Source organism: Neoarius graeffei, chromosome 2 (assembly GCF_027579695.1).
Source record: "Neoarius graeffei isolate fNeoGra1 chromosome 2, fNeoGra1.pri, whole genome shotgun sequence".
Taxonomy (NCBI): Eukaryota; Metazoa; Chordata; class Actinopteri; order Siluriformes; family Ariidae; genus Neoarius; species Neoarius graeffei.
In genome coordinates, this window is record NC_083570.1 from 112,873,151 (window position 1) to 112,885,564 (window position 12,414).

General features: G+C 40.4%; 1 protein-coding gene across 1 annotated transcript in view; it reads left to right on the forward strand.

Annotated features, from left to right (window-relative positions):
- Positions 1 to 12,414, forward strand: part of col22a1 (collagen, type XXII, alpha 1) — a 174,953-nt gene that overhangs the window by 140,156 nt on the left and 22,383 nt on the right. The window contains exons 38-50 of the mRNA XM_060911490.1: positions 1,795 to 1,899; positions 2,409 to 2,453; positions 4,355 to 4,432; positions 4,573 to 4,608; positions 4,926 to 4,979; positions 5,134 to 5,178; positions 5,285 to 5,320; positions 6,369 to 6,482; positions 6,898 to 6,951; positions 7,442 to 7,495; positions 7,597 to 7,650; positions 9,507 to 9,551; positions 9,743 to 9,796. Coding sequence (XP_060767473.1) covers positions 1,795 to 1,899; positions 2,409 to 2,453; positions 4,355 to 4,432; positions 4,573 to 4,608; positions 4,926 to 4,979; positions 5,134 to 5,178; positions 5,285 to 5,320; positions 6,369 to 6,482; positions 6,898 to 6,951; positions 7,442 to 7,495; positions 7,597 to 7,650; positions 9,507 to 9,551; positions 9,743 to 9,796 — 774 coding nt within the window. The remainder of the gene's footprint in view (positions 1 to 1,794; positions 1,900 to 2,408; positions 2,454 to 4,354; positions 4,433 to 4,572; positions 4,609 to 4,925; positions 4,980 to 5,133; positions 5,179 to 5,284; positions 5,321 to 6,368; positions 6,483 to 6,897; positions 6,952 to 7,441; positions 7,496 to 7,596; positions 7,651 to 9,506; positions 9,552 to 9,742; positions 9,797 to 12,414) is intronic.

Consider the following 12,414-nt stretch of genomic DNA (forward strand, 5'->3'; position numbering starts at 1 on the left):
TCCGAAACGTGGGACAAAACACGAACAGTTCTGGGCAAAATCAACAAATCCAAATCCAGATTGCAAAAATGAGATTGAGAACCTTTGACAGACAGATAGACAAATGTGTAGATAGACAGACAGACAGATGTGTAGACAGACAGATATATGTGCAGACAGACAGACAAACAGATAGATGTGCAGGTAGACAGATAGATAGAGAGAGAGGTAGTGTCATGGAAAAATGACAAACACCAACACCAGTCTCGTCCTTTTGCAAGAGAAAGAAGGTTTATTGCAGAAACGGACAAGTGATGAGGGTTCAGCTCACCCCTCACACCGTCCCTTTGTTCTCAAATCTATATATACTCTTTACTAGATACAAAGGAGGCATTACATCTTCGCATTACACCACTGGAATCACATGCCCTGATCACACGCCGGGAGCGTGATCAGCTCTAAAGCTGATTGGATCTCGTCTAATCGCTGTCTCGTATGCACATCTGCTACATAAGTCTGCTACACACGTAAGGAACATAAGATGAAAAATGTTTCGGTGCAAAATGTTCTGCCGTTTGTCCTTGAAGAGGCAACGCTCAGAAAAGGAAGATAACAAAACAGTATGACAATAAAATTTACTCTACAGGTTCTTATGCTGAACTGCAGTGTTTTCCTTTCTCTAAACATAACACTTCTCATTTAAACTACAAAGTTTACTCTACAGTAGATAGACAGACAGATTGATGTGTAGACAGACAGACAGACAGACAGACGTATAGATAGATAGATAGATAGATAGATAGATAGATAGATAGATAGATAGATAGATAGATAGATAGATAGATAGATAGACGCAGATAGATAGACGCAGATAGATAGATAGATAGATAGATAGATAGATAGATAGATAGATAGATAGATAGATAGATAGATAGATGTGTAGACAGACAGACACAGATAGATAGATGTGTAGATAGATAGACAGACAGACGCAGATAGATAGATAGATAGATAGATAGATAGATAGATAGATAGATAGATAGATAGATAGATAGATAGATGTGTAGACAGACATAGATAGATAGATAGATAGATAGATAGATAGATAGATAGATAGATAGATAGATAGGTAGATAGATAGATAGATAGATAGATAGATAGATAGATAGATAGATAGATGTGTAGACAGACACATTAGATAGATAGATAGATAGATAGATAGATAGATAGATAGATAGATAGATAGATAGATAGATAGATAGATGTGTAGACAGACACATAGATAGATAGATAGATAGATAGATAGATAGATAGATAGATAGATAGATAGATAGATGTGTAGACAGACACATAGATAGATAGATAGATAGATAGATAGATAGATAGATAGATAGATAGATAGATAGATAGATAGATAGATAGATGTGTAGATAGATAGATAGATAGATAGATAGATAGATAGATAGATAGATAGATAGATAGATAGATAGATAGATAGATGTGTAGACAGACAGATAGATAGATAGATAGATAGATAGATAGATAGATAGATAGATAGATAGATAGATAGATAGATAGATGTGTAGACAGACAGATAGATAGACAGACAGACAGACAGACAGACACAGATAGATAGATAGATAGATAGATAGATAGATAGATAGATAGATAGATAGATAGATAGATGTGTAGACAGACAGACAGACATAGATGGACAGATACAGTCAATGTGTAATCAGTACTTGGGTGATTAATTAATTAACTAACCTCTCTCTCTCTCTCTCTCTCTCTCTCTCTCTCTCTCTCTCTCTGTAGGGAGACCCTGGTAAAGAGGGTCATGCAGGCCCCCCTGGTCTGCCCGGAGAGCCTGGTCTAAGAGGTGAAGCAGGACCACCAGGGAAAGGAAAAGATGGAGTGAAGGTATGGCACTAATAGGTCAGGAATAGTTTACAGCGAGACGGTTATTATCCTGAAATAAACCCCGACAGGGTGACACAGGAGTCAGGGTCACCCGAAAGGGGCTTATTTTGTGATAATGACCATCTCACTGTCCACGTATCCTGCTCACTACATCCCTACTGACAAAAGGAATCAGACACAGAATATGGATTTAAAATGATTTCATTGTTTCTGCTAACGATGCGGTCTGTGGGAGAAACAGTGTATTAAACAGAAATAACAGACCACAGAATGACATCACTGACCAATCAGAATCGAGCATCCAGTAACACTGCGTAATCAACAACAACAACAACAACAACACACATTCCAGTGAATAGAGTTACAGTTCTATCGGTTACACAAGAACAAATACAGCAGAGTGTGTGTGTGTGTGTGTGTGTGTGTGTGTGTGTGTGTTGGGTTGGGTTATGTTGATAGTGTATAATACAGCAGTACACACACTTCTAACGTGCTCTATTTAATTACAGGGGGATGAAGGACCCCCAGGAATGCCTGGAGCTCCGGGACTGAAGGTACATTTTAGGACAGTTTTCAGGCTCTGATCTCACTACACTCTCAGTCATAAAACTCTTCAGTATATAACGAGTATAATTATTGATAATTATTGTAATTATTGATAATGCCCCATGGTGATATGTACAGATTTGCCATATTTTCCAGAGTAGAGCCAAAGCAGTCATGTAAAAGTTATAATGCTTAAACATTTGTAATATAGCAATGACTGTAATTGCTTGTTGGTTAAAGGATATGGGACATGAAACATAAATGCACGCTATATCAGTTTCTTTCCATTAAAAATATGAATTAATTGCATCAACAAATACAAAATCATCTATTAAATTCAGCAAAATCGTTATATTCGTGATGATTATATGGCATTTCTGCTCGACTTCCGATATGCATTTTTTGCAACCGGAAGAGCCGCTGTCACGTGATCATATGTCACAAAAACTTTCGGGCACAGCACAAGCGGGTAGATGAATGGAGAAGTGGATGACAAGAAAATTGTTTTTATAGTCTTTAAAGTACATTGGACATCATGGTGTATTGTGCTGCTTATGGTTGCAATAATTCCAATGGGAAATGCCCTGGAGTAAGGTTTTTTTGCATTCCCCAAGGACCCGAAGCTGAGGAAAGTGTGGGCTCACCTGCGCATGCGCAGTAGGCTTTGCGCATGCGCAGTAGGCTTGGTAGGACAACTTTACAGAACACCTGTTGAAAAAAACTTTGCACCTACTGTTTCCCACAAACTGTATTCGGACCATTTCACTGAGGATTCTTTCAACATTAATACTCAGGTACTGAGCGATATTAATTCATGAAACAGGAAGCATAAGGATGAGAAAAAAAAACAGTTCAAATCGGGAAGCCGCGCACACCTGCGCCAGGCTGCACAAATGCGCGCAGCTTCCTGACCCAAACCGCCTCTCTCTCATCCTTACACTTCATGCCTCATGCTCCATGAACCAACATCGCTATTTTTATTTTTTTTTTTAATCGGATCTGCGCGATTCAGCCGTGAAAAAGGTGGCATCCGCCGAAAGGCGCGCTGTTTGCATCCCTGCACGGAGGCCAGGGGACAGGGCAGGAATATTTTTGTTGATATGAGTGATCCGGTGCGATTTCGCGACCCCCCTGTTGAAGACCTCTGCGCTAAGCGACTGAAAGCCGAGGTAAGGATTAGTATTATAATTTTGGGTGTATCAATTATTGATTATCATAATTCTGACTCGTTTCGCCATTTTGAATGTTTTCATCTCGGACTCTGGAAGCATTGTATCTCAATCAATCTCGAAAAATATCAGCAAAAAAAAACTAGCTTGCAACGGACTTTAGCTAGATCTATGATGAACTTTCAATGTATGATACAAAAATAATACTTCTTTCAACAGATCATTAGCCTTTGAGCAGAATTGTTTTTAACTTACCAGGAAGTGTTATCGAGCCGACCGCTTTCAGTTTCATGGGGACTGAATGAACTCTCACTCTCAGAACCATCTGACCCGTCAGAGTAAAGACAAGATCCATGTTCATGTGAATTTCCAGCTATCGGTTCGAATTGATAGGGTCTAACTTCACATCTCTGTGAAACATCGGGAATGTCACTGTCGATGGTGTCCATTTCGGTAACCTGTTTACATTAGATTCCCAAGCGCTGGCTCCTTGGAAAGTTTTTGTGACGTCACGGGTCACGTGACCGCCTAGCTCATTTACGAATCCTTGTTTTACGCTGATGTATAGAAAAACTTGAATAATGTGATGATTTTCACATTTTTGATGCCCTGCAGTGATTTAGATGGCATTTCTTATGTCCTTTATAGATAATTATGCACAGGTAAAAATCCATGTCCCATATCCTTTAATGCATTTACGGTAACTGTGATACTTTTGTTTGTGTGCGCGCGCATTTTAGGGCCCACCAGGAAATCCAGGAATACGGGGGATGCCAGGAGACAGAGGTCCTCCAGGAGAGGGAAAGACCGGACCAGCTGTATGTACACACACACACACACACACATGTATGGTACATGCACATACTGTATAAACATCCATTCATCTGTACCTGCAAACTCATTTAAATTGAAAAGACACATATCCAGTTTCCCGTGTGTGTGTGTGTCTCTCTCACAGGGACCACCAGGCCCCCCTGGACTAGTAGGAGCAGTGGTAAGCAGCATGCTAACTTTACAATCATGTTTCAAATCACTTTTCATACATCCATTTTTTCCTTTAAATCCATCAATCCATCTCTTTATCATCCTTGTAATCACATCCATCCATCCACTAATCCACTCTCCTGTGCACCCATCCTTCTATTCATTCAACCATCCATCTATCATATCCTGTAAGAGTAACAGAGTAAATCTGCACGAGTGTAAATATACAGCGAACCCTAATAAGACAGTTATAAACAGATCTCAGTTCACACCTGTCTGGAATCAGTGCTGTCGATCCTCTAATCGTTTTCTGTCCCGCTGCTATAGGGGCCGAGAGGAGCACCGGGTGTACCAGGACCTCAAGGGCCTTCTGGACACAACGTAAGCACAGAGTAGCTTGCAGCAAGTAAACTAAAGAATGTAGCTATATGTGTGGAGTCTTTCACTTCCACTGGGGAGAACAGTCTTAACCTCAGTAAATATGAGTGTAATAACAGATATCAGAGAGATTAAAAATAATCTGTGATCTGCTCAGGGTTTACCAGGAAGACCTGGAGAGAAAGGAGCTCAGGGAGAGCCGGTGAGTGAGAGACTCTTGTTTTCAGTGTGTGTGTGTGTGTGTGTGTGTGTGTGATGATATTGAGAATAATGACATCATAATTATGTTTATATTATGTTTATTATAGGGTAAAGCTGCAGATCTGTCTGAGTTAGACCTGAAGGTAATGGCCACACACTCATCCATCATTCCATCCATCAATCCATCCATGCATCCAAAAAAACATCCATCCATCCAATTATCCATCCAACAAACCATCCACCCACCCATCCATCCATCCATCCATCCATCCATCCAACAAACCATCCATCCATCCATCCATCTATTCAATTATCCATCCATCCATCCAATTTTCCATCCATTCAATTATCCAACTAATCATCCATCCACCCATCCATTCAGTTTTCTATCTCTTCAATTGTCCATCCATCCATCCATCCATCCGTCCATCCATCCAATTTTCCATCCATTCAATTATCTATCCATCCAATCATCCATCCACCTATCCATTCATTTTCCTATCTATTCAGTTGTCCATCCATCCATCCAGCCAGCCAGCCAGCCAGCCAGCCATCCATCCAATCATCCATCCACCCATCCATTCAGTTTTCTATCTATTCAGTTGTCCATTCATCCATCCATCCGTCTATCCATCCAATTAATTATATCCATCCAATCATCCATCCACTCATCCATTCAGTTTTCCATCCATCCATCCATCCATCCATCCATCCATCCACTTTCACATCCATTCAATTATCCATCCATCCATTCCTCTAATTATCCATCCATCCATCCAATTTTCCATCCATTCAATTATCCATCCAGCCATACATCCAGTCATCCATCCACCGATCCATTCAGTTTTCTATCTATTCAGTTGTCCATCCATCCATCCATCCATCCATCCATCCATCCATCCATCCATCCAATGAATTATCTATCCATCCAATCATCTATCCACTCATCCATTCAGTTTTTATCCATCCATCCATCCATCCATCCATCCATCCATCCAACAGACCATCGGTCCATCCGTCCAATTATCTATCCAACAAACCAGCCACCCAATTATCCATCCATCCATCCATCCATCCATCCATCCATCCATCCATCCATCCATCCATCCATCCGTCAGTGTCTATATTTTACTGTAGTATTATGTCCTGTTCCTCATTACCCTAACCTCAGTGTGTGTTTCTGGTCTGTAGGGTGTTTGTTCAGACTGTCCACCTGGACCTACTGGACCACCAGGAATCCCAGGAATTCCAGGAGAACAAGGCTCTGCTGGACTGCCAGGGAAAAACGGACAGGATGGATATCGGGTAACGCTGCAGGACACCTCACTATCTGATTACATCACTGTAGTGTAGAGCTACGAGTGTGACTCACTTTTACACAGGAATCATTTCTTCACTGAAGTGAGATTTAATCACAAATGGCTTCTTATTTACGATGTACATACACTCACAACATAGAGTTAGTGTTGTATACCTTCTGTAGTCCACTAGGTTGGTACATCCCATTCCTGCTAGCTTCATTTCAGTTACTGAACAATCTGCTTTCAGGGGAGTATGTGAATAATACACTGAGACTTTAAAGGGTTACTTTTTTGTTCAATTGTATGTAAATGATATAATATTATATATAATGTATGCAATATTTAAATATAGCTTTTTGCATTTGAATATCAAATTGTATTTGGATTTTTAAAATTTGTATTAATGATGTTGTTTGTAGGGTGAACCCGGACCTGTAGGACCCCCAGGACGCCCTGGAGCTGAGGGAAGCAAGGTACAAAAACAAAATAGAATCTAATAACGTAAAAATAACCTATTCATTGGAATAATCACCTGAACCTATAATGTTACAATTTACAATTCCAGAAAAATAATATTATTCAGTATTATGTAATAATTTATATTTTATTATGTAAAATTAATGTATTAATTATTAGTGGTTATTACAATAGCATAGTGATTGTTATACTGTTTAATTTTAAATTATATGTACTTATTCTCAAATTAAAAAAAAAATATTTAAATATTTAATGTTATTAGATATTTATTTTACACATTTTATTTCAATTTGCTTATGCACATATTTTTATTTTTAAATCCCATTACTAATTATTCAAATGATTTAGACCTTATCAGACTTTCCGTAAACATACATCTGCATATGAATTACTCATACACATCCTGAGATAAAGCAACTATCTTGATAATATATACAGAATGACTTAAGGCTATTATAACCTGTAATAATTCTGTTATAAACTCAGGGTGTGAAAGGTGACCGAGGCTCCCCGGGAGCAGCTGGAGATAAAGGTGAAAAGGTACAAGTGCATTACTCAGTTATATGAACATAAAGATGAGTGTTTGATCTGTTTACTATTATGCTTTGCTATCATTTATTTATGTATTTATTTATTTATAGGGACCTCCAGGGCCTCCTGGTTTTCCAGGTGCAGCTGGAACAATTGGACAACCTGTAAGTCTCATGATATAGTCCAGAGATTTTCACAGCCAATGATTAGCATCTATTTGCATATTTTCGTTTGCTTGCTTGTTTTTGTTTGATCTGCCAATTTCCAACAAACAAACAAACAAACAAACATTTAAATGTTTTCCTTAATGCAGCCTTAATTTTCATTTAAAACATTGTGATTATGGACAGGAACTGTTTTCTGAATGGTTACAGCGGGTTTTTTGGATTTGCGCATGTTCTGATTTGTTATGAGGGTGGGTATCTGTGGTCTGATTGGTTACCATGGTATTGGGAGAGTCTGGACTGTGGTCTGTGTTTACTGTGTCATTATTATTGAGCACTATGGTGAGAAAATGATCTGATTGGTTACTGTGACATTAGAGGCAGGAACTGTGATCTGATTGGTTCTGGCTGTACAGTATCATTGGGGGCAGGAACTGTGATCTGATCGGTACTAGCTGTACAGTATCATTGGGGGCAGGAACTGTGATCTGATTGGTTCTGGTGGTACAGTATCATTGGGGGCAGGAACTGTAATCTGACAGATACTGGCTGTACAGTATCATTGAGGTGGGAACTGTGATCTGATTGGTTCTGGCTGTACAGTATCATTTGGGGTGGAAACTGTGATCTGATTGGCTACTGTGAGATTAGAGGTGGGAACTGTGATTTGATTGGTTCTGGCTGTACAGTATCATTGGGGTGGGAACTGTGATCTGATTGGTTCTGGCTCTACAGTATCATTTGGGGTGGAAACTGTGATCTGATTGGTTCTGGCTCTACAGTATAATTAGGGCGGGAACTGTGATCTGATTGGTTACTGTGAGATTAGAGGTGGGAACTGTGATCTGATTGGTTCTGGCTCTACAGTATAATTGGGGCGGGAACTGTGATCTGATTGGTTACTGTGAGATTAGAGGTGGGAACTGTGATCTGATTGGTTCTGGCTCTACAGTATAATTGGGGCGGGAACTGTGATCTGATTGGCTACTGTGAGATTAGAGGTGGGAACTGTGACCTGATTGGTTCTGGCTCTACAGTATAATTGGGGCGGGAACTGTGATCTGATTGGCTACTGTGTGATTAGAGGTGGGAACTGTGATATGATTGGTTCTGGCTGTACAGTATCATTGGGGTGGGAACTGTGATCTGATTGGTTCTGGCTGTACAGTATCATTTGGGGTGGAAACTGTGATCTGATTGGTTCTGGCTCTACAGTATAATTGGGGCGGGAACTGTGATCTGATTGGTTACTGTGAGATTAGAGGTGGGAACTGTGATCTGATTGGTTCTGGCTCTACAGTATAATTGGGGCGGGAACTGTAATCTGATTGGCTACTGTGAGATTAGAGGTGGGAACTGTGATCTGATTGGTTCTGGCTGTACAGTATCATTGGGGTGGGAACTGTGATCTGATTGGTTCTGGCTGTACAGTATCATTTGGGGTGGAAACTGTGATCTGATTGGTTCTGGCTCTACAGTATAATTGGGGCAGGAACTGTGATCTGATTGGTTACTGTGAGATTAGAGGTGGGAACTGTGATCTGATTGGTTCTGGCTCTACAGTATAATTGAGGCGGGAACTGTGATCTGATTGGCTACTGTGAGATTAGAGGTGGGAACTGTGATCTGATTGGTTCTGGCTGTACAGTATCATTGGGGTGGGAACTGTGATCTGATTGGTTCTGGCTGTACAGTATCAATGGGGGCGGGAATTGTGATCTGATTGGCTCTGACTGTACAGTATCATTAGGGGCGAGAACTGTGATCTGATCGGTTCTGGCTGTACAGTGTCATTAAAGGCGGGAAATGTGATCTGACCTCTCTGTAGCATCTCATACCTCTGGTTATGTTTGCAGGGTAACGACGGCAACCCGGGACCCCCTGGTCCTCCTGGAGAAAAGGTAAAATCCAGCGCAATATTGTATATTTTAAGTATTGATTGTGTAACTTAAGCAGGGGTTTGTCACTGTATCATAATTACAAAAGTTTTTGCACCTCTTTTGAACATAGCTAGTTGGTATTCAGTAGCTAATATAGTAAAAGTGGTATATTGTGTTGGTGTGGTTAATTCATGGCTGTGTGTGTGTAACAGGGTAAAGAGGGACTGAAAGGAATTGAGGGTCCTCCAGGTCTCCCAGGCTTAATGGTGAGGAATTAACACTTCAGTGGTTTTCTGATAACCTTTTAAATTATCCAGTTTTCACCAACTGCCTCATTTTAAATGCTCTTTCCTTTCTAAATTATTATATAGGGATATGTTTATGACTTAATTGTGTTTAAAAATAGCCCATAAATATGTTTCCCTGATCATTTGCCTTGTATTGAGTCTTTTATCTACTGGTTTAAATGTCTGTGTTTTACTACTGGACGCTCGTATCGAGGCTCATTAGGATCTAACAACAGCCTTACACCCTGAAACAGTGCTTACATACAGAGATTTAGTGCTGAGGTGCACATTGTTTAATATATTTTTTTTTTCTGAGATCAGAGTGCTGTTGAATTCTGGGTTCTGATTGGTCAGAAGCTCTGAGAGTAATATTAATGCACTCATTCGAATACATTATCGTTTTGATAGAAACAGTTAATTCACAGTCGAACAAAAAGTGTAACCAGAACATCAAGGGCGTAGGAGCTCATCTGGCCTGCCATCAAAACAGCCATGATGACCAAACCGTCAAACAGAACCGAAATGTGACGATGTGAGAGAGGACCAACCTCCATGACAAACTGTTTACAACAGGAACATCAACAAAGGACTAAATTTTGTTCCTTGAGGGAAGATCGATCCAAACCGTTGATCAGAACTGAATCCGCATAATAAATGAGAGAGGAGATTCAAGTCTAGTCAGAAGACAATGTGTTAAGTTGTTAAGTTGACCTAATTAGTAATTTGTTAGCAAAAAAAATGACAGTACAACGAGCAAGGGTTGTGCAGAAGGTCGAGTTTTTTCACATAAAACAATCAGAACTGAAATCCATTGAGAAATGAGGGACGTGACACAATTTAACCGGAAATAAACAAAGGTGTAAACAAATTGTTTACAACAGGAAAATCAACAAACAAAACAAACGACCAAGTTTTGCTCCTCGAGGGAAGATCGACCCAAAACCTTGATCAGAACTGGAATTGGATGAGAAATCAGAGAGGAGATACAATTCTAATGAGAGGCCTGGGAAATTTGTTAATTTGTCCTAATTGCGAACTCGTTAGCAAAGAATTTGACAAAAACAATGACCAAGTTTTGTGTGGAGTGACGAGTTCTTTAAAACTAAATAATCAGAATAGAAATCTGTGGAGAATTCCAGATTTTTTTTCTCTCCATGCTTTTTTTCTCTCCGTGCTCTGCTCTCCCTCTCCCTCCTTTTTTTCCCTGCTTGTGATTCTGTGTCTTGTCTCGTTTGCTGTACTTTTTGGAGAGACTCTTCCTGCATTACTTTCTAAACTAAAAAAAGCATGGAATTGATAAACTGGTCTCCTAACGAAATTGACACAGTTTTGGGTTTGGGGGAACCCATCTGTCCTGCCGGAACGTTTGCGGCTGGTTATACGATGGACGCGTGGGAGCGGTGGCGGGTCGTGTGCCTGGCGATTCTTTCTGTGGAGGACATTGAAGATATCTACCTATTCGGAACCATGATTACAGGACTTTTGCTGATTGGATTAGGCATTGCCCTGGTATATCGAGGAAATCAGACAACGGTGACAGCTGTTCAAAGCCCCACAAAGCTGCCCGATATGATTGGAGTGGTGGGCAAAGCTGTTGGCACTCAGACTGTGGACATTCAGAACTGTAACCACAAAATGGTTGTTATCTCGGAGCAGCTTTCAGCTTTGCAAGGAATACGTTTTTCAGAGATCAATTTGAATTTGAATAGAATGGACAAATATGGACGAGCGGTGTGGACGTGCAAAGACTGCATCTGGAAAGACCAAACAATTCATATCTTATCGACATTCGGCGCCCTGAGACAGCACCGGCCTCGGTTCAGGCCGTTGCTGAGGCAACATTTCCCCCTGAAGGTCACTGCTGGGAGACACTCTCGCATTCCTCGCATTCCTTCTCTAACTTTCCACGGTCGCCATTTTTACCCCCAGTGTCACAAGCGGGTGCGTGACCAGCGCCTTCATGGCTGCAGGAGCGGACGGCTGCTTGCTTATGCTGGATTACCTCCTTCCCTCCCCCTCCCCCCCTTACCCCTGATTCCCCCCCTCAAGTCCCGTGTTTAAAGTGTACTTGTGTTGTTGTGTGCTTATGTGCAAAGGTTTTTAAATGTTCTCACACTGTACTCCTGACAGGAGCATAGTGGGGGGGGGTTCTTTTTTTCCTTATCTCTCCTCATGTTGTGTTTCCTTTTTATCTTCATCCCTGTCTTCCTGTCCTGTCTACCCTATGTCAATTGTATGTTGTATATGTATGGACAGGTTGACAGCTAATTTCGCTGGTACATGTGACTAGTGACAATAAAGGGCATCATCATCATCATCATCATCATCATCAGAACTGACGGAGGAGATATGATTTAAATGAATTGTGGACAACGGATGCCATGCCATGGCAACAGCTCATCGGCCTTCCAAATCATTTTTTAAAATGCTTAAAAATCTCAAATGTGTGTTTTTTAGCTGGGATATTAATGCAGGAGACATAATGTACACATCAATGATGGAAAAAGTGCTGCTACGAGTGTCATGTCATGTCATCTGGTTGAAATTAAGAGATTAATTACATTTATTTACATAGTAAAATATTTTTATTTGTGCAA